This window comes from Dama dama, chromosome 24 (assembly GCF_033118175.1).
Source record: "Dama dama isolate Ldn47 chromosome 24, ASM3311817v1, whole genome shotgun sequence".
Classification (NCBI taxonomy): Eukaryota; Metazoa; Chordata; class Mammalia; order Artiodactyla; family Cervidae; genus Dama; species Dama dama.
The window spans coordinates 62,081,970-62,100,805 of NC_083704.1; the positions used below are offsets into that span (position 1 = coordinate 62,081,970).

The following is an 18,836-nucleotide window of genomic DNA, read 5'->3' on the forward strand; positions in this document are numbered from 1 at the left end:
TTGCGAGCATGGCTTCTGTTTTTACTAATTAAAAATATTTCTGATAGAAGGAAATAGGAATTGTGAAAAACTCAATTGAAATTCTCTGAAGACACCGGTAGATCAGTCTGAGTCAAGTTTTCCGTGTTGCATTCAAACAAAGCTCAGGTGATTTTGTCTGTGAGCAGAGGCTCTCACATGGGCATCGCTGTCAACGTTTCTGTTGCATTTGTCAGAAGTGAGTCACAGCCCACAGTGCCCAAGGGACATGGGGACACAGCACAGGAGGCTACCTCTGACACCAGACAGTAAGCCTGCAGGCCCGGCTCAGGGCGAGGGCGTGGGGGCATGAAGCTGGAGTGGCCAGGCTTGGAAGCCGTGACACCTGGAGAAGCCCTGGGACTTCTTTGAACCTCAGGCAGACCCTTGCACGTTTAACAGACATACTTTTTCCGGAAACATTTTGACCAAGACATCCCTGATCTGTGACCATGTCTTGGATCCCCATGCATTCCATGTATTCAGGGAACCTCTACGGTCCATGTCCTAGGGACACGGGAAGGTGACCCATCTTGTTCCCAATTGCATGAAGATACAGTCCAGCCAGGGGTCAGCATTTACTTAAAAGCAGAAAAGTAAGGAGAAAGGCAGATCCCGGGGACTAGGACAAAATGGCCAAGTAGAAGGACCTGAGCTCACCTTCTCTCATGAAAACACCAAAATCACAAATAACTGCTGAACAACCTTCGACGAAAAAGGATAGTCTATGTTCAAAGAAAATGAAGCCACTACAAGATGGTAGATACTTGATATAATCAAGTATCACACCCACTGAATAGGTGACGTACAAACTGGAAAAGAATATATCGCAGAGGTTCTCCCACAGGAGTTAAGAGTTCCAAGAGCCTGGGGGTCTGGCATTGGGAGGAGGAGCCACAAGAACATTTGGCTTTGAAAGCCAGTAGGGCTTGATCACAGAGAAGGCAATGGCACCCCACTCCAGTACTCTTGCCTGGAAAATCCCATGGACAGAGGAGCCTGGTGGGCTGCAGTCCATGGGGTCGCAAAGAGTCGGACACGACTGATCGACTTCACTTTCACTTTTCACTTTCATGCATTGGAGAGGGAAATGGCAGCCCACTCCAGTGTTCTTACCTGGAGAATCCCAGGGACGGCGGAGCCTGGTGGGCTGCCGTCTCAGGGGTCACACACAGTCGGACGCGACTGAAGCGACTTAGCAGCAGCAGCAGCCGGGCTTGATCACAGGAACTCCATAGGACTGGGGGTAACAAATGCCACTCTTAGAGGGCAGACACAAATCTCAGGCACACTGGGACCTGGGGGAAGAAGCACTTCATAGGAGCCTGGGCCACACCTACCTGCTGGTCCCGGAGGGTCTTCTGGGAGGTGGGAGGTGCTGTGGCTCACTGCAGGGACAGGACACTAGGGACAGAGGTACTGGGGAGTACTCATTGGTGTGAGCTGCCCTGGAGATTACCGTTTTGGCAGAGACCTAACTCCACCCATCAGCCCTTAGGCTCAAGTGCTGGGTTGCCTCAGGCCAAACAACCAACAGAGTGGGATCACAGCCCCAGCCATCAGCGAACAGACTGCTTAAAGTCTTCCTGAGTGCTCAGCCACCTCTAAACAATCCTTGACATGACCTTGTCCGCCATGGGGGGTCAAGACCCAGCTCTACCCACCGGTGGGCAAGCACCAGTCCCTCCCACCAGGAAGCCTGCACAAGCCTCTCTGACTAGCCTCACCCACCAGAGAGCAGACACCTGAAGCAAGAGGCTGCAGAATGGAGACCACAAATAAGACGGCAGAGGAATATGTGTCAGATGATAAAACAAGATAAAACCCCAGAAGAATGACTAAATAAAGTGCAGATAGACAATCTACCTGAAAGAGAATTCAGAGTAATGATAGTAAAGATGATCTAAGATCTCACAAAAAGAATGGAAGCACAGACTAAGAAGATACATGAAACGTCTAACAATGAGCTAGAAGATTTAAAGAACAAACAGAATTGAACAGAACTGTGATGCAAAATACAGTAGAAGGAATCAATAGAATAAATGAGGCAGCAGAATGGATAAGTGAGCTGGAAGACAATAGTGGAAATCACTGCTATGGAACAAAATAAAAGAAAAAAAAATGCAATGACAGTTTAAGAGCCCTCTGGGACAACATTAAATGTACCAGTGTTCACATTATAAGGGTCCCAGAAGGAGAAGAGAGAGGGAAAGAACCTGAGAAAATACTCAAAACAGATAATAGCTAGAAACTTCCCTAACTGGGAAAGGAAATAGTCACCCAAGTCCAGGAAGTACAGATAATCCCAAGCAGGATAAACCCAAGGAGGAACACTCTAAGACACATAGTAATCAATTGCTATTAATAAAACTTAATGACAAAGAGAAAAATATTAAAAGCAACAAAGGAAAAAGAACACACAAGAGAATACCTATAAGGTTAACACCTGGTTTTTCAGCAGAAACTCGGGCTAGAAGGGAGTATTGTTTACTTGCTCAGTTGTGTCCAATTCTTTGCGACTCCATGGACTGTAGCCGTCAGGCTCCTCTGTCCATGGGATTTCCCAGGCAAGAATACTGGAGTGGGTTGCCATTTCCTTCTCCAGGGGATTTTCCTGGCCCAGGGATCAAAACCCCATCTTCTGCATTAGCAGGCAGATTCTTTCCTGCTGCTGCTGCTGCTAAGTCACTTCAGTGATATTCGACTCTGTGCGACCCCATAGATGGCAGCCCACCAGGCTCCCCCATCCCTGGGATTCTCCAGGCAAGAACACTGGAGTGGGTTGCCATTTCCTTCTCCAATGCATGAAAGTGAAAAGTGAAAGTGAAACCGCTCAGTCTTGTCCAACTCTTCGAAACCCCATGGACTGCACCCTACCAGGATCCTCCATCCATGGGATTTTCCAGGCAAGAGTACTGGAGTGGGTTGCCATTGCCTTCTCCTCTTTCCCGCTGAGCCACAGGGAAACCCAATAGAAGGGAGTGGCATGATATATTTAAAGTGATGAAAAGGGAAAACCTACAACCAAGAATACTCTACCCAACAAGGCTCCTGTTCAGATTTGATAGAGAAATCAAAAGTTGATACAGAAAAGCAAAAGCTAAGAGAACTCAACACCAAACCAGCTTTACAACAAATGGCTTCTGGAGAATGGCAGCTCAAGATCAGCCGACTTGGACGTGCCGGTTGCCCAGTGTTTTGGGTCAGTTTTATTTTGTGACGTAGGCTAGTGCACCGGCCAGGCTTCTTAGCAGGACACTGAATTTTAAGTCCTCAGGAAGTTATGTGACTGCACACATTTTAACTTAGTAATATTTTAGTAACCCGTGGTGTCTCAAATGATTAGAAACTACAGACCTCATGTAAAATAAAAGGTTCCTCACTCACCTGGAAGAACCAAAGAGAAGTCATGTGTGCCTGGATGGTCTCACCGATAACTTTCAGGGTCCGCTGGGCCTGAAGAGCTTTTGGAAGACACCTGACCATGGGCTAAGCAGACAGACTTCCTCCTCTGTTCACATGAACGAGAAAGGGGACACTCAGTTCATCCAAACAGGGCAGGGAGAAAACAGAGTCAGGGCACTATGAGCGGGTTCCTGAATCATTCTACGTTCCTACATGTCTGAAACTTTGCATAGAAAAAGTTAAAAAAAGCATATGCTAGGCGATACCGTTTAACCATGCTGGTGGAGGTCAGGGCCACATTGCTCTGTCCCACACAGTGGCTGCCTGAGCTCAGCTATAATTAACACTCCAAGCTTCAAATCAAGGCTGATGGGAAAAGTTGTTTAAAGATACTGATGGATTAACATCCTTTTAGTCCCCATTCCTGTCCTCTGCGTCTTCAGATATAACTTATAATTTAGGCTGTCTTTCCAGTCTACATTTTTCTGATATTTTTAGATTTTTTTTTTAAATGTGCTGGGTCTTCATTGCCGGACACGGTGTCTCTCTAGCTGCAGCAAGTGGGGGCTGCTCTTTGCTGCGGTGCGAGGGTTTCTGATCGTGGAGGCGTCTCTCGTTGTGGAGCACAGGCCCCAGGCACACAGGCTTCAGCAGGCGCAGCACGCGGGCTCAGTGGTTTGCAGGGCGTGGACTCTGGAGAGCAGGCTCAGCAGTTGTGGCCCACGGGCTTAGCTGCTCCGTGGTATGTGGGATCTTCCCAGACCAGGGATCGATTGGCAAGCAGCTCTGAACCACTGGACCACCAGGAGAGTCCCTATTTTCCCGCTTTTTAAAAAGCTGTGGAAAAATAAACATAACAGAGTTTGTCATTGTAACCTTTTTCAAGTCGGTGGCATTAAATCCACTCACACTGTGGAGCCGGCATCACCATTCATCTCCAGGACTGTTTCATCTTCCCACGCTGAAACCCTGTCCCCATCAAACACCGGCTTCTCTCCCTGCCCCTCCCACTGTCTGTGACTGTGGCTCTGACTCCTCCAGGGACCTCACGTGAGGGGGTCACGTAACATTTGTCTTCCTGTGACTGGCTTATCTCACTTGGCACAACGTCCTCCAAGTTCACCCGTGCTGTCTCACGGACACTTGGGTTGTTCCCACCTTTCGGCTTCTGTCAACAGTGCTGCTGCGAACATGGCTACACACCTCCCAGTCTATTTTTAACACATCTGTCACCAATACTAAATGTTTAAAAATCTGACACTAACACGATAGACACAATCAATGTCTTACAGCCAACTTTTATCATTCACATTATTTCTAAAGTCTGTGTACTGCTGGGTCATTTTGAGTAAATATGGCATTCTTAGGGTCTTCCCTGGTGGCTCAGGTGGTAAGGAATCTGCCTGCAGTGCAGGAGACCTGGGTTCAATCCCTGGGTGGGGAAGATCCCCTGGGGAAGGATATGGCAACCCACTCCAGTATTCTTGCCTGGGAAATCCCATGGACAGAGGAGCCTGGTGGGCTACAGTCCATGGGGTCGTGAAGAGTCGAACATGGCTGAATGACTAACACTTTGACTTTTGATGACATTCTTACAACATAAGTATGTATTATTTTAATATATTTATTTAAAATAAAATAACATTTTAATATATTAACATACCTTTTAAATGTTATGCATCTATTCTCTTGATGGCTTCAGATGGTCTCTAACTTATTTCTAGCCCACTGAAAGCCATGCTGGTGGGGACACCCTTGTACAGTCTCCCTGTGCACAGACAGCTCTCCAGAGACAGAAACACTCAGTTTTAGAATGCACACATTCCCATTTTATTTGATTTTCTGAATTTCCCCATAAAGTCGCTCTGCCAGTTTATATGGTCAGATCTTTAGAACCAAGAAGGGAAGAGTCTCCATTATGATGACACTATTATAGTGACTCCCCCTTATCTGCAATTTCACTTTTTGCTTTTAGTTACCACTGTCAGAAAGTGAAGAAGAACTAAAGAGCCTCTTGATGAAAGTGAAAGAGGAGAGTGAAAAAGTTGGCTTAAAGCTCAACATTCAGAAAACTAAGACCATGGCATCAGGTCCCATCACTTCATGGCAAATAGATGGGGAAACAGTGGAAACTGGCTGACTATTTTGGGGAGCTCCAAAATCACTGCAGATGGTAATTGCAGCCATGAAATTAAAAGATGCTTACTGCTTGGAAGGAAAGTTATGACCAACCTAGACAGCATATTAAAAAGCAGAGACATTACTTTGCCAACAAAGGTCGATCTAGTCAAGGCTATGGTTTTTCCAGTAGTCATGTATGGATGTGAGAGTTGGACTAAAGAAAGCTGAGCGCAGAAGAATTGATGCTTTTGAACTGTGGTGTTGGAGAAGACTCTTGAGAGTCCCTTGGACTGCAAGGAGATCCAACCAGTCCATCCTAAAGGACATCAGTCCTTGGTGTTCATTGGAAGAACTGATGTTGAAGCTGATACTCCAATACTTTGGCCACCTGATATGAAGAGCTGACTCATTGGAAAAGACCCTGATGCTGGGAAAGACAGAGGGCAGGAGGAAAAGGGGACAACAGAGGATGAGATGGTTGGATGGCATCACCGACTCAATGGACATGAGTTTGAGTAAACTCTGGGAGTTGGTGATGTACAGGGAGGCCTGGCGTGCTGTGGATCATGGGGTTGCAAGGAGTCAGACACGACTGAGCGACTGAACTGAACTTAACTACTGTCAATCTCAGTCCAAAAGTATTAAATTAAAAAATTCCAGAAATAAAAAACTCATTCATAAGTTTTACACTGTACACAGTTGTGAATAGCATGATGAGATTTTGCACCATCCTGTCCCCCTGCTCAGGACGTGAATCACTCCTTTGTCCAGCACATCCATGCTGGTTACCTAGCAGTCTCTGTTATCAGATCCATGGTTATCACAGTGTTTGTGTTCAAGCAACCCTTATTTTACTTAACAATGTCCCCAAAGTGCAAGAGTAGTGATACTCTGGCAAATTGGATACTCTCTTACTATGTCTAATTTATAAATTTAACATCTTCATAGTTATGTTTGTATAGGAAACAGCATAGTTATTGGTAGGGGACAGTACCATTCATGATTTGAGGCATCCACTGGGGGTCTTGGCATATAACATTCCCCACCCACTTAAGAGTGGGACTAAGTCATTTTCTTCTCCTTCAAAATCACTTAATGGAAAACATGCTTCATTTACCTGATTTATATATCCCAAATTTGAAATCTGTGATAATTCAATGACTGGATTAAAATTCTACTTAACTAATATTTTGGGAAGAAAGTTCTCAGTGAGAACATCATCACTTAAAATTTGGGAGGAAGGAGCAGTGAAAAATCCTTTAGAAGATAAATGATTATTGAGCAAGAGATAAAGTAGGCTTGTCTAAACTATGGTAAATTTTCTTATTTATTACAGAAAATTCAGTGAGACTACAACAAAGAAATTTCTTATTTCTAGAGACTTTAATAAATTTAATGTAATGAAATCTTTTAAAATAGTGTCTGGAGTTAAATTCAATATCCTCCCCTCCATGATTACAAGTTAGTAAGGAATAACTCTAAGGTTAACAGATCAGCTAAGAGAAGATGCTGTGTGTATGTATGCTCAGTCGCCCAGTCGTGTCTAACTCTTTGCGACCCTATGGCCTGTAGCCCACAAGGCTCCTCTGTCCATGGGGCTTTACAGGCAAGAATACTGGAGTGGGCTGCCATTCCCTTCTCCAGGGAATCTTCCCAACCCAGGGATTGAACCTGAGTCTCTTGCATCTCCTGCATTGGCAGGAGGATTTTTTACCACTAGCACCACCTGGGAAGCCCCAGATATCAAAGAAAAATTTCCCCAAGGACATATAAAATGTAGTTAGATAAATGGACCCCTGTGCTTATCTATGATAATATCCCTATGCTGAACCATGAAAAATACCATGTTTTATTTTACCCACAAATTTAAACTTAATCTACCATTTCAGCATCTCATTACATCCTGGAATGTTTTAAAAAGTGTAATATGTGCCTGGCCTAAGTTTAAAAAAATATCTACGTGGTAGTGAAAAGCCTTCCCTGGTCGCTCAATCAGTAAAGAATCTGCCTGCAGTGCCAGAGACCCAGGTTTGATTCCATGGTCAGGAAGATCCCCTGGGGAAGGAGATGGCAACCCACTCCAGTATTCTTGCCTGGAAAATCTCATGGACAGAAGAGCCTGGTGGGTTACAGTCCAAGGGGTTGCAAAGAGTTGGACACAACTTAGCAACTAAACCAGTGAAAAGGAAAATGAAATCATTCTAATATAGAGAAGCCAAAAACATTTTATGAGAATGCAATGTCAGTTTCATGAAAATACATTCTATACAGAAAATCAGATTACATTAATAGCATTTTTAGTATTCAGGTTTCTCTCTGAACTTGTGAATTACCAAAACAGGATATGAAAAGTTTTAAGTCATAGAAATGAATGTAAGCCTAGAATTCCTGGCTTCTTGAAATGGTTTTACTTACGTGAGCCTTTATTCAAGAAGAGTCACTCATCTGAGACAAGCTTCACTAAATACTAACGCTATCAAGCGTCAAAGACATTCTGTGGTGCACCTGAGAGATAAACACCAACGTCCGGGTTCCGATTGAGGGAAGTCAGAATTTAGCATGCCTCCTTAGCTTCCTCTTCCACTTAAGACTTTCCAAACCTGAACAATCAAGAGACACTCAGCTGGGTCTCTGTGCGGAGGCCGCTGGGTGTGCTTATATGGAAAGATGGCTTTAGCTCATCTCTCCACAGACCAGGAATCTTACTGTTGCATCAACAGTCTGACAGTACCTGTCATGTCACAGGGAAAGAGGGAGTCCCCAAAGTAAAAGACTTCCTTCATCCTCAGAAAATGATAAAGAAGCAACATGTGGATGAAAACTTTTTTGTGTATAGTTCTCAGTTTCCAAGGCCATATGAATCTGGGTTTTTCATCAGGGGCCAATCAGGGAATATTCTCCAGTAAGTGATTTTAGACCCTCGGGTGTCGCAAGCTGCAAAGGGAGTGGCCAGCTCTGGCTGCTGCCACCCAGCAGAGCAATCCCAGCCTCAGACTCCAGGTGGATTCCTTGCGTAAAGCACGGCCTCCATGAAGCATTATTGCTGAAAGGGTTTAACTTGATCCAATTAAGGCTTTAGCTAGAGCTTTAATTGTTTTATCTTCTTCTAGAAGATAGAGGAGGTTGATTATAGTAATTAGCTGATATGTTTTCATTATTAAAGAGAAAAACCATTACAGAAACTACATCAGCCAACTTTGCTCTTTGAAAGAAATTCACCAGCTCCTGGAGACTCCAAATGAGCCCAGAGCGGGTGTGACAGCCCTGGATGCCAGTCACCCGAGACTCTCCCAACAGCACAGTCACAGCCTAAGAGTGTCTTTACTTCCCTGCTGGCTCAGGGGGTAAAGATCCGCCTGCAGTGCAGGAGACCTGGGTTCAATCCCAGGTTGGGAAGATGCCCTGGAGAAGGGAAAGGCTACCCAGTCCAGTATTCTGGCCTGGAGAATTCCATGTACTGTATAGTCCATGGGGTCGCAATGAGTCAGACATGACTGAGCAACTTTCACTTACCTGTTAACACTGGCAAAAAAAAATGTAAGGGAAGCTAATGGCTAGCCCAGTTTCCCAGGTGGCACAGTGGTAAAGAACCCTCCTGCCAATGCGATTCCTTGGTCAGGAAGATCCCCTGGAAGAAGAAATGGCAACCCACTCCAGTATTCTTGCCTGGGAAATCCCATGGACAGAGGAGTCTGGCGAGCTACAGCCCATGGGGCTGCAAAGAGGCAGATACTATTTACTGACTAAAACTAGAGTGTAAACTGTAAAAATGGATTTGGTTGACCTGATGATTAGAAAGGGCCAGCAAGACCTCAAAGGGAAACTAAAAGGAAGGCGGAGTTTGTGCAGGTAACCGAGGCTCTATACAGTCACCTGTGTTCACTGGGCAAGAGCTGGTCCTCAAGTTGTGTGTGGCCAAGCCGGGAATTCTCCTAAATCTGCTATATTTAATATATGTTATTTTTTTATTGAGATATAATTGACATAACATTAGGTTGGGCTTCCCCGGTGGCTCAGTGGTAAAGAATCTGCCTGCAGTGAGGGAGCCCCAGGAGACACAGGTTTGATCCCTGGGTCAGGAAGATCCCCTGGAGGAGGGCATGGCAACCCACTCCAGTACTGCTGCCTGAAGAATCCCACAGAAAGAGGAGTCTGGCGGGCCACAGTCCATGGGGTCGCAGAGAGCTGGACACGACTGAGTGACTGAGCATGCATACATGCAACATTAAGTTAGTTTCAGGTGTACAACATAATGATTGGATATATGCATATACTGTGAAACGATCACCACAGTAAGTTTAGTTAACACCCAGACCCATAATTCTTACATATTTTTTTCTTGTAACTTTAAGTTTTAAGATCTACTCTCAGCAACTTTCATCAAATATGTAATACAGTATTATTAACTACAGTCACCATATTCTACATTTCATCTCCTGCATCTACTTTATAACTGGAAATTTGTATCTTTTGATCCCTTTCACCCATTTTGCCCACCCACACCCTTGCCTTTAGCAAGCACCAGTTTAGAAAGATCAGTGAATCCATACAGGACAAATACTTAACAAGCAAACTGCTTAAAACTAAAGGCAAAGAAAATATTTTGAAGTCTATCAGGGGAAAACGATGCATTTTGTATAGAGGAAACAATATTCAAATTACAGTGTCCTTTAAGAAGTGAATGCATGGAGCAGTGAGAAGAAGAGGCGAGAGCGACCCCTGGACCGATTTAAAGCCAGCGCGCCACTGCAACCCCGTGTCCAGCGCCTACGTCCCGCCGCCGCAGCCACCATGCCCAAGAGAAAGGCTGAAGGGGATGCTAAAGGAGATAAAGCCAAGGTGAAGGACGAACCACAGAGAAGATCTGCAAGGTTATTTGCTAAACCTGCTCCTCCAAAGCCAGAGCCCAAGCCTAAAAAGGCCCCTGCAAAGAAGGGAGAGAAGGTACCCAAAGGGAAAAAGGGGAAAGCTGATGCTGGCAAGGATGGGAATAACCCTGCAGAAAATGGAGATGCCAAAACAGACCAGGCACAGAAAGCTGAAGGTGCTGGAGATGCCAAGTGAAGTGTGTGCATTTTTGATAACTGTGTACTTCTGGTGACTGTACAGTTTGAAATACTATTTTTTATCAAGTTTTATAAAAATGCAGAATTTTGTTTTACTTTTTTTTTTTTAAGCTATGTTGTTAGCACACAGAACACTTCATTGTTGTTTTTTGGGGGAAGGGCACGTCACTAACAGAATGTCTCCGAAGCTGAATTGACGTGGGGGAAAAAGACCTTTCCCGTCTAGTTTTGAGAGACTTCCTCTTGGTTCCCAGGAAGGAGGGATTCCTTGATGTTGACACACATTAGCCACCTTGGCACAAACACCTTGTGGTGTGGAGAAACTAAAATTTAGTTTTTATGTCCTCTCTCCCTCTCCACCTCAGCATAGACTTGACTCCCCTAAACCCAGAGACCTGTTGGAACCTGAACCCAGCGACCCCCCAAAATTGATGACCAGTATGTCAGGCAATCTGGACTTCCTAGTGTCACCATTGAGATGGCGTCCTTCAAAAGAGCAGCGGTTCCTTTTTTAAACTGTGGCTCCTCAGAGTGGTACTTCGGCCATTTCCATTTCCATTTCCTGAAAGTCAGGGTCGGCTTGTGAAAAGTTGTTAAACAACATGCTAAATGTGAAATGTCAACCCTCACTCTAAACTTTCCCTGTTCAGAGCATCACATGAAGATTTCATTGGGTTTTATAGTGGCTTTCTGATTTTGGTAGTCCATTGAAAAAGGGAGTTTGAAAGTTGTATACTGTTAACGATTGTCTGCCCATGTCCTGCCTGAAATACCATGATTGTTTATGAAAAGTATCTTTAATAAAGCTGGATACAGTTTGGCTTGGAAAAAAAAAAAAAAAAAGAAGTGAATGCATGAACAAATTGTGTTATTTTACTTATAACTTCTGAGAGCTTCTTTGAGTCTATAACTTCAATATCTGTGTTATCTTGGGTATGGCATCTATGTATTTATTGTGCCTTAGTATATGGGTCACATTTTCCTGTTTCTTTATATGTTGAGTAATTTTGAACTGTATTTTGGACTTCTGAATATTGTACTATGCTTTCAGGCCTATTACAATCCTCTGGGGAATGTTTGTGCTTTTGTTTTAGAGGAAAACTGAAAGTTCTGCTTCATCTTCTCTTTGGCCTGTTCCAGTCTCAGCTGTGTTGGTTCGGGTCTGTCCAGTGTGTGTGCCCAGCTGTGCTGAGACTTGTGAGGGGCACACACAGAATTCAGTTCAGTTCAGCTCAGTCGCTCAGTTGTGTCCAACTCTTTGCAACCCCATGGACTGCAGCACGCCAGGCTTCCCTGTTCTTCACCAACTCCCGGAGCTTACTCAAACTCATATACATTGAGTCGGTGATGCCATCCAACCATCTCATCCTCTGTCGTCCCCTTCTTCTCCTGCCTTCAATCTTCCCTAGCATCAGCGTCTTTTCTAGTGAGTCAGTTCTTCACATCAGGTGGCGAAAGTGTTGGAGCTTCAGCTTCAGCATCGGTCCTTCCAATGAATATTCAGGACTGATTTCCTTTAGGATGGACTGGTTGGATCTCCTTGCTGTCCAAGGGTCTCTCAAGAGTCTTCTCCAACACCGCAATTCAAAAGCATCAATTCTTCAGTGCTCAGCTTTCTTTATGATCGAACTTTCACATCCATACATGATTACTAGAAAAACCATAGCTTTGACTAGACAGATCTTTGTCAGCAAAATCATGTCTCTGCTTTTTAATACACTGTCTAGGTTTGTCACAGCTTTTCTTCAAGGACCAACTGTCTTTTAATTTCATGGCTGCAGTCACCATCTGCAGTGATTTTGGAACCCCTAGAAATAAAATCTCTCACTGTTTCCATCGTTTCCCCACCTATTTGCTGTGAAGTGATGGGACCGGATGCCATGATCTTTGTTTTTCTAATGTTGAGTTTTAAGCCAGCTTTTTCACTTTCCTCTTTCATTTTTATCAAGAGTCTCTAGTTCATCTTCGCTTTGTGCCATAAGGGTAACGTCATCTGTATATCTGAGTTTATTGGTATTTCTCGCTGCAATCTTGATTCCAGCTTGTGCTTCATCCAGCTCAGCATTTCACATGATGTATTCTGCATGTAAGTTAAATAAAAAGGGTGACAATATACAACCTTGACATACTCCTTTCCCTATTTGGAACCAGTCCATTGTTCCATGTCCGGTTCTAACCATTGCTTTTGACCTGCATACAGGTTTCTCAGGAGGCAGGTAAGGTGGTCTGGTATTCCCATCTCTTTAAGAATACATAGAATTAGAAAGGCCCTTCTCTGGTGGTCTCCCCTGTGGGGTTCCCTCCGACAGTCTCTGGCCCTCACAGGCCCTTAGCCTGTTTCCTCTGGCCAGAAGTATATTATTTCTGTTACCATTGTCATGTCGATCCATGAGATCTTCAGAAGTCCATGTGAGAAAAGAAGTGGAAACTGACACCTATGTAGGCTGCATCTCCAAGATTTGACTTCTTCCACAGTTAGCTTGTTTTTGTGTACTTATCAGAGTCCTCAGCTAGTTTTGAAAAAATATTTTGTCCAAATATTTCAGCCACAATTAACAAGAGGAATGGGTTCCACTGGTCTAGAACTGGATAGTATTTTTAATTTCAATTTATAAACATTTCATGTCTAGGATTTTTATGAGCCCCTTTTATTCCTCTAACAGGTGTCATGTTCATATTAGATTGGTGGTTATTCCAGATATACAACCACAGTCAACCCCCAGATTTCCTTTGTGCCCCTTTGTTTTGTCTTCTTTTTGTTTCTTCTTGGCCCTTTGTCCATCTCCAGACAGTAATTGTTCTATTTTGTCTCACTTTAGAGCTTGAAACTGTGTTAAGAGCTCTGTCTCTTAGGAGACTGATTAGAATTAGAAGTTTGTGTTTTTGTTGTAGAGTTACATTATCTACTAGGTACTTGTCAGCCACAAATATAAACTAAATACATTTAGGAGAAAAAGCATAACTCCATACATTTAAATTATTCAAGACAGCATATCCTGTACACCACCATTAATCATTCCAAAATGGTGAATTGGCTCACTTAAGACAAGTTATCTGTCACTGAATAATTAGACATTTACTGTCCTTCCCCTTTATGAATTTTAAGAACTTGATCCTTCGTTTTTCAGTGCGGATTAGCACAAAAGGACTGATGGTGGCATAGCCATTGCCCACGAGCATCTGGACAAAAAGAAGACCTGGGTTACTCTTCCTCAACATTCCTGAGAAGGAAGTGACCATGCAGTCCAGAAAGTACATGACCAAAAAGAAACTCATGAGCAACAGAGTGGTCTGGGTGGCCCTTTCCTCTGGGGAGACTTTCCTTAAAACTTGGCGCTGTGAAGGGGCTGTGACTGCCTCTTGTGCCTATACAGGAGAGTCACCATGTGTCCACTTGAGAGGGCCATGAGCCCTATAAGAGAGACATCCCAGAAGGTCACTAGGGGGAAATATATGTACCTGAGGAAGTAACTCAAGGTCCAAAGAGAGCAGGATTCAGTGATAGCCAGAAAACTGTCCGAGGTCACATTGGGTGTGGCGATGGTTGAGACTAAATAGTGACTATTAATGGACATGTTAAAGACCCAGAGGAGGAGAAAGCAACGTAGGTTGTGATTTGACAATTTAAGTTTGAATTTTGCCAAACAGGAGTTTCTGAGGTTGAGGGTGATGGCCTGGAAGACACTCAGCAGACAGGTGGTACAAATGGAGAGGTCCCTTGTCATCCTGTGTAAGTAGAAAACTGATTTACATTTGATGTCATCCCAAGCGTTCTGAGACCCAAAGATGTCTGTACCTATGAACCCCACGGCTACTAGCATGACTATGTGGATTAGGGCCAGGTGACTAATCATCAGATCAGTGGGCTTGGGTCTGTGCTCGAGAAGGAAGGTGTGGACGTGGAAGACAAGAAGGATAGTATTGGCTGAGATCCCAATACCAACCTCGCAGAAGAATGCATTTCTTATAGCAATAGAACCGGAGGGTTTATCTTTATCCATCTCTATGGGGACATCTATTTATAGTAAATGGCTGAAGAGAAAAGCAAGAAAAATTCTCTTTACCACAAATATTACCTTCACCATTTTCAACCAACACTATTACCATGATCAAAACATGTGGATTGATCCGAATGCATCCATTTCAATGCATCCATGGACGTGATACTCAAGTCTGCCTTCACGCCTACCTGGGTGTCATTATGCTTGTCTCCCCCAGCCCACCCCTGTGCAACCCACCCACGGTGGATAATGTAGCCCATTACTGGGCTGGGCTCTAGCGGTACTGCTAAAATTAACTGTCATACTTTATAGAAGTTAGTTGCTCACTTTTACCTTGCTTTTTACTTTTCACAGTCAATAGTCATTATTAAAACCACTGGCAAATCTTTCTCTATAGGAAAATTCCATAGTAGAAGCAGAAAAGTTGATCCAGGAAGGTGACAAACAGTAACACAATCAAAAGCAGCCACTTACATTAGCTGGCATGGAGTGCCAGGAGAGGCAAGAGGAATTATGACACTAACCATCCAACTACATCCAGACTTCAAGGTTCATAGACAACTCTATTAGTGAGAAACACACTGCAAATATGTATTTGTTTATTTTTACATAAATATGATAAAGAAAGATCCTGAGTGCCACAACTAAGACCCAGCGCAGATAAATAAATAAACATTTTTTAGAAAAGAAAGATATATACCTATTTCTGTGCTTCATTAGAAAACATATTCTGGAAATACGAATATTTCATTAAAATAAGCTAAAATAAACCCTATTGTGTGTGTCCTTGCACACCCATGCTTCATCACACTTACTGCTTGAACTGCACACCACTGCTCAGGAGAGCAGTGACAGAGCAGAAACTTTTCCCATCAACAGGGTGACCTGTGAGACCTTCTTCAAACAAGCCTCTTAGCGGTGACTGATGTTCAGTGGTATCTGGCTCTCCTAACGTACCAAGCACAAAAAATCTCATTTATACACCCGAGATGCCCTCAAAGGGGCTTGATCATAATGACCTAAGTCACAGGCACAATACCATAAAAGAAAATTCTGAAACAGGTCATATTCTAAGAGGCTACACTGAGAAAGAGGAAAGAAAAGCTATGTGGGAAAATTAGGAAACAAAAACAAAAGATAAAACAAGGAAAACAAAACAACACATAAATGGAGTGATACATTTCAATGAGAAACAGGCATTCATTTGGGAAAATTACCACTAGGAGCTGCTGTAACTGATGGCACAGACTGAGGCTCATAGCTGAGGTTCCTTTCAAAAACCTGATCCAGGAAGCAATCACTTTAGACACTGTATCACCGTGCAATTATGTGATTCACTGTGCCATCCAAATGGGCCACACACTACTGAAGAATGTTAAGGTCATTTCACTCGAGCCAGGGGTCAGAGAAGTGATTGAGTGTGAGTGGGAAGAGGACACCCCGCACCAGGCCCCAAGGTAGACGTGGGTGTTGTGACCTTGTGGACAGATGACGGTGAAGGAAAGGGGAGAGCATGTGTTCACTGTACCACACAAGCAGAATAATCCCCGGGATGGAGATAAGGCATAAACAGTGTGATTTATGTTCAGCAATATGCTGTGTGCCGCAGACACATGAAAGAGCGTATCTTGGTTTCTCACTGTATAACGTATCACCTTCACTTCCATCGTTGCTATCCTCTTTTATAAAGTAGGAATGAACAGAAAGGATCTGGGAGGAGAGAGTGACAATATGCCGTGTATGTGGGTTTGGAATGTGGGTGTGCTAGAAAACACGTTCCACCTTGTGGCACATTCTAGCGGGAGAACTGGGAAGAGAAAAATGGAGAAAGAGCCTGAAAAGTCAAGGATGCAAAATCACCACCATCCAGATGTCAGTGATGGGTACAGAGCATCTGAAAACATATGAACTTCAGGAGAATGAAAAAGAAACCTGAGTACGGTCGAAAATGTTAACAGCAGCAGTTTCCTAAAACACATGGGTGAGAATTATCTACTGTTTTTACAGATTTCAAGGATTGCAAAGTATAGCTCAGGATGGTTGCTTACACATGGCTGGGTATTTACAGCATCGATATTTTTACATCTATTCTGTGAAAAATCAAAACAAGAGTAATCATTATTCCAAATACAAAGGAAAACCCCAGAGGTACTTTATCACAAACCCAAAAAGTCCTACATGAGAATGGGTCTGGTTTACCTGCTTCAGAGTTTTTACTTTTTTTTTTTTTTAGAGTTTTTACTTTATCATCCTCTTCTTTGTACTTCAGTAACAAAAAAAGATCAATTCACATTTCTCTCATAATAAATTCACAAGATATAGTTTGGAAAAAAAATCTAAAACTCAAGCATAGAGGTCAGGGCAGATGAAAATGGTTTTTGTTCCAAATTTTCCTTCTAATGAAATGGGTTCTGGCATAACCGAAATGAAAGGGAACAGATATTTTTAAAAAGAATAACCTATGGAGAAAAGAGAAGTAGACACAAAGTCTTTCTCCTCACCAAATACTGTTGATTCTACATTAGGTCTCCAGTAGACAGGCAGCACTGTTTTCTTTATTTTTTATGTAATCACAGCCTCATTTTCACTGTCCTCTGATTTGAAATTCCCTAACTGCTGGAGCATAGTCCTATCTACATTAATTTGAAACTCATGAAGGTAAAACTGGGACAAGAAAGATCTTCATGAGAAAAAAGTGGTAAATATTTTGTAGGAATGTGAGGTTAAACTCTCTTTACAAAGTCATGTTTCAAACAAAGAATCTGGTTTCCTTCTAAATGCTTAGTTTTTTTTTTTTAATAACCCAAACCCCACAGGGCACTTATTTTTAAAAGCTCTAATTGATTTATGAAAATGAGAGAAATGAAACTGAGCATATTTAACGAAAACCCAGTCAGAGCTAAAAATTTGTTCCTTTAAGAAAAATATGATTATATTAGTAATACTTTAACATAACAGTATAATCTCTTCCTTGAGAACTGAAATAGCAAGTAAATAAAAGTAATTTTATTCAGGGAAAAAATACATATCAACAATTAACTAATTTAGTATTTCACATGAAAAAACCCATTAATTTTATGAGTCACCAACTTAAAGGACTAACTACACTAACAAGAACATTTCTCCACTCCATTAAAGAGAAAACCATCCTCTGACCTGGGAGATGGTTAGAATAGAATGGTTTATCTGAAAAAAAACATCACTATTAGACCAAATTTGCCTCTTTCTCCAGCCTGCCTACAAGGCCATCCATGCACTGGTTCTAAGTGTGTGGAACAAAGAGGCACTTACCCAGATGGGTGTGTGGGGTGATCTGTGTATGTGAAAGGGACTGGAACAATTTCAAGGCAAGGATGTCATTAGCTCATCTCTCTGCAGGCCTGTAATTTTAGTGTCTAGAAAGGTGACAAGATCCAGCTGGGGACAAAAGAACCATGCTGTCCCCAGTGGAACATTTTACTTGTCTATTAATTTTAATTTATTCTCTCCAGGAAAATAAATATCCGGGAAGATCTGTACTCAAAACTTTTCTGTAAATTCCCTTGCCACATCTGAGTGGAAGGATCAAAAAGGTAACAGTCATGGTAGAAAATACTAGTTCTCTCATTTTGCTCCTAAGATCAAATTAAAATAATCCCATTTCAACTCTGTAATGTCCTTCTCCGGGGTGAGAGATTCCTGATCCCTCCAGTGAGTTCCAGTGGTTCTAAGTGTCCTCCACCTAGAGCATGTGATGGACACCCTCACCCTTAGGTCAGTTCTCAGGTGGGGCATGTATTACCAGATTCTGAGTATTAGTACTCATATAGTTCGTGATTTCAAAACCTTCATTTATGTTCTAAGCTGTGAGTCAATCTTAAAAGTGAACTGAAAGGAAATGAAAGAAAAAATAGAAAAAAAGAGGCAGAGCTAGAGGTTCAGAGCTGAGGTAACAACAGGCATATTGAACATAATTAAGCTGAGGTGTCGCCTACCTCAACTCAACTGTATGAGGGACCTGAATGACCTGGCCCTCTTCCTAACAGAGGCAGCCGAGAGTCTGCACTTTCTCTGAAGTAAACAATGTCAAATTACGCTTCAGTCTCAAATGTAGTTTACACAAAATTATATAAACAACTATAAAACGTGTGACAAAATGGGGCCCCGTAACTTATAATCAAAAGGAAACATAATCTCTGGAAACAGACCCACCCATGCTCTAGGTATTAGAATTAGGAGACAGTGC

The 18,836-nt window shown here is 42.9% G+C and overlaps 1 protein-coding gene across 1 annotated transcript; it reads left to right on the plus strand.

Moving 5' to 3' along the window:
- Window positions 1–10,238: 10,238 nt before the first annotated feature.
- On the plus strand, window positions 10,239–11,430 carry LOC133046083 (non-histone chromosomal protein HMG-17-like). The gene has a single exon (XM_061128957.1). The coding sequence runs from the start codon at window positions 10,336–10,338 to the stop codon at window positions 10,606–10,608; it is 273 nt and encodes a 90-aa protein (XP_060984940.1). The 5' UTR covers window positions 10,239–10,335; the 3' UTR covers window positions 10,609–11,430.
- The last annotated feature ends 7,406 nt before the right edge of the window (window positions 11,431–18,836 follow it).

Bases quoted from the DNA above. Each gene is read 5' to 3' on its own strand.
- LOC133046083 (XM_061128957.1), top strand. From the start codon at position 10,336: ATGCCCAAGAGAAAGGCTGAAGGGGATGCTAAAGGAGATAAAGCCAAG.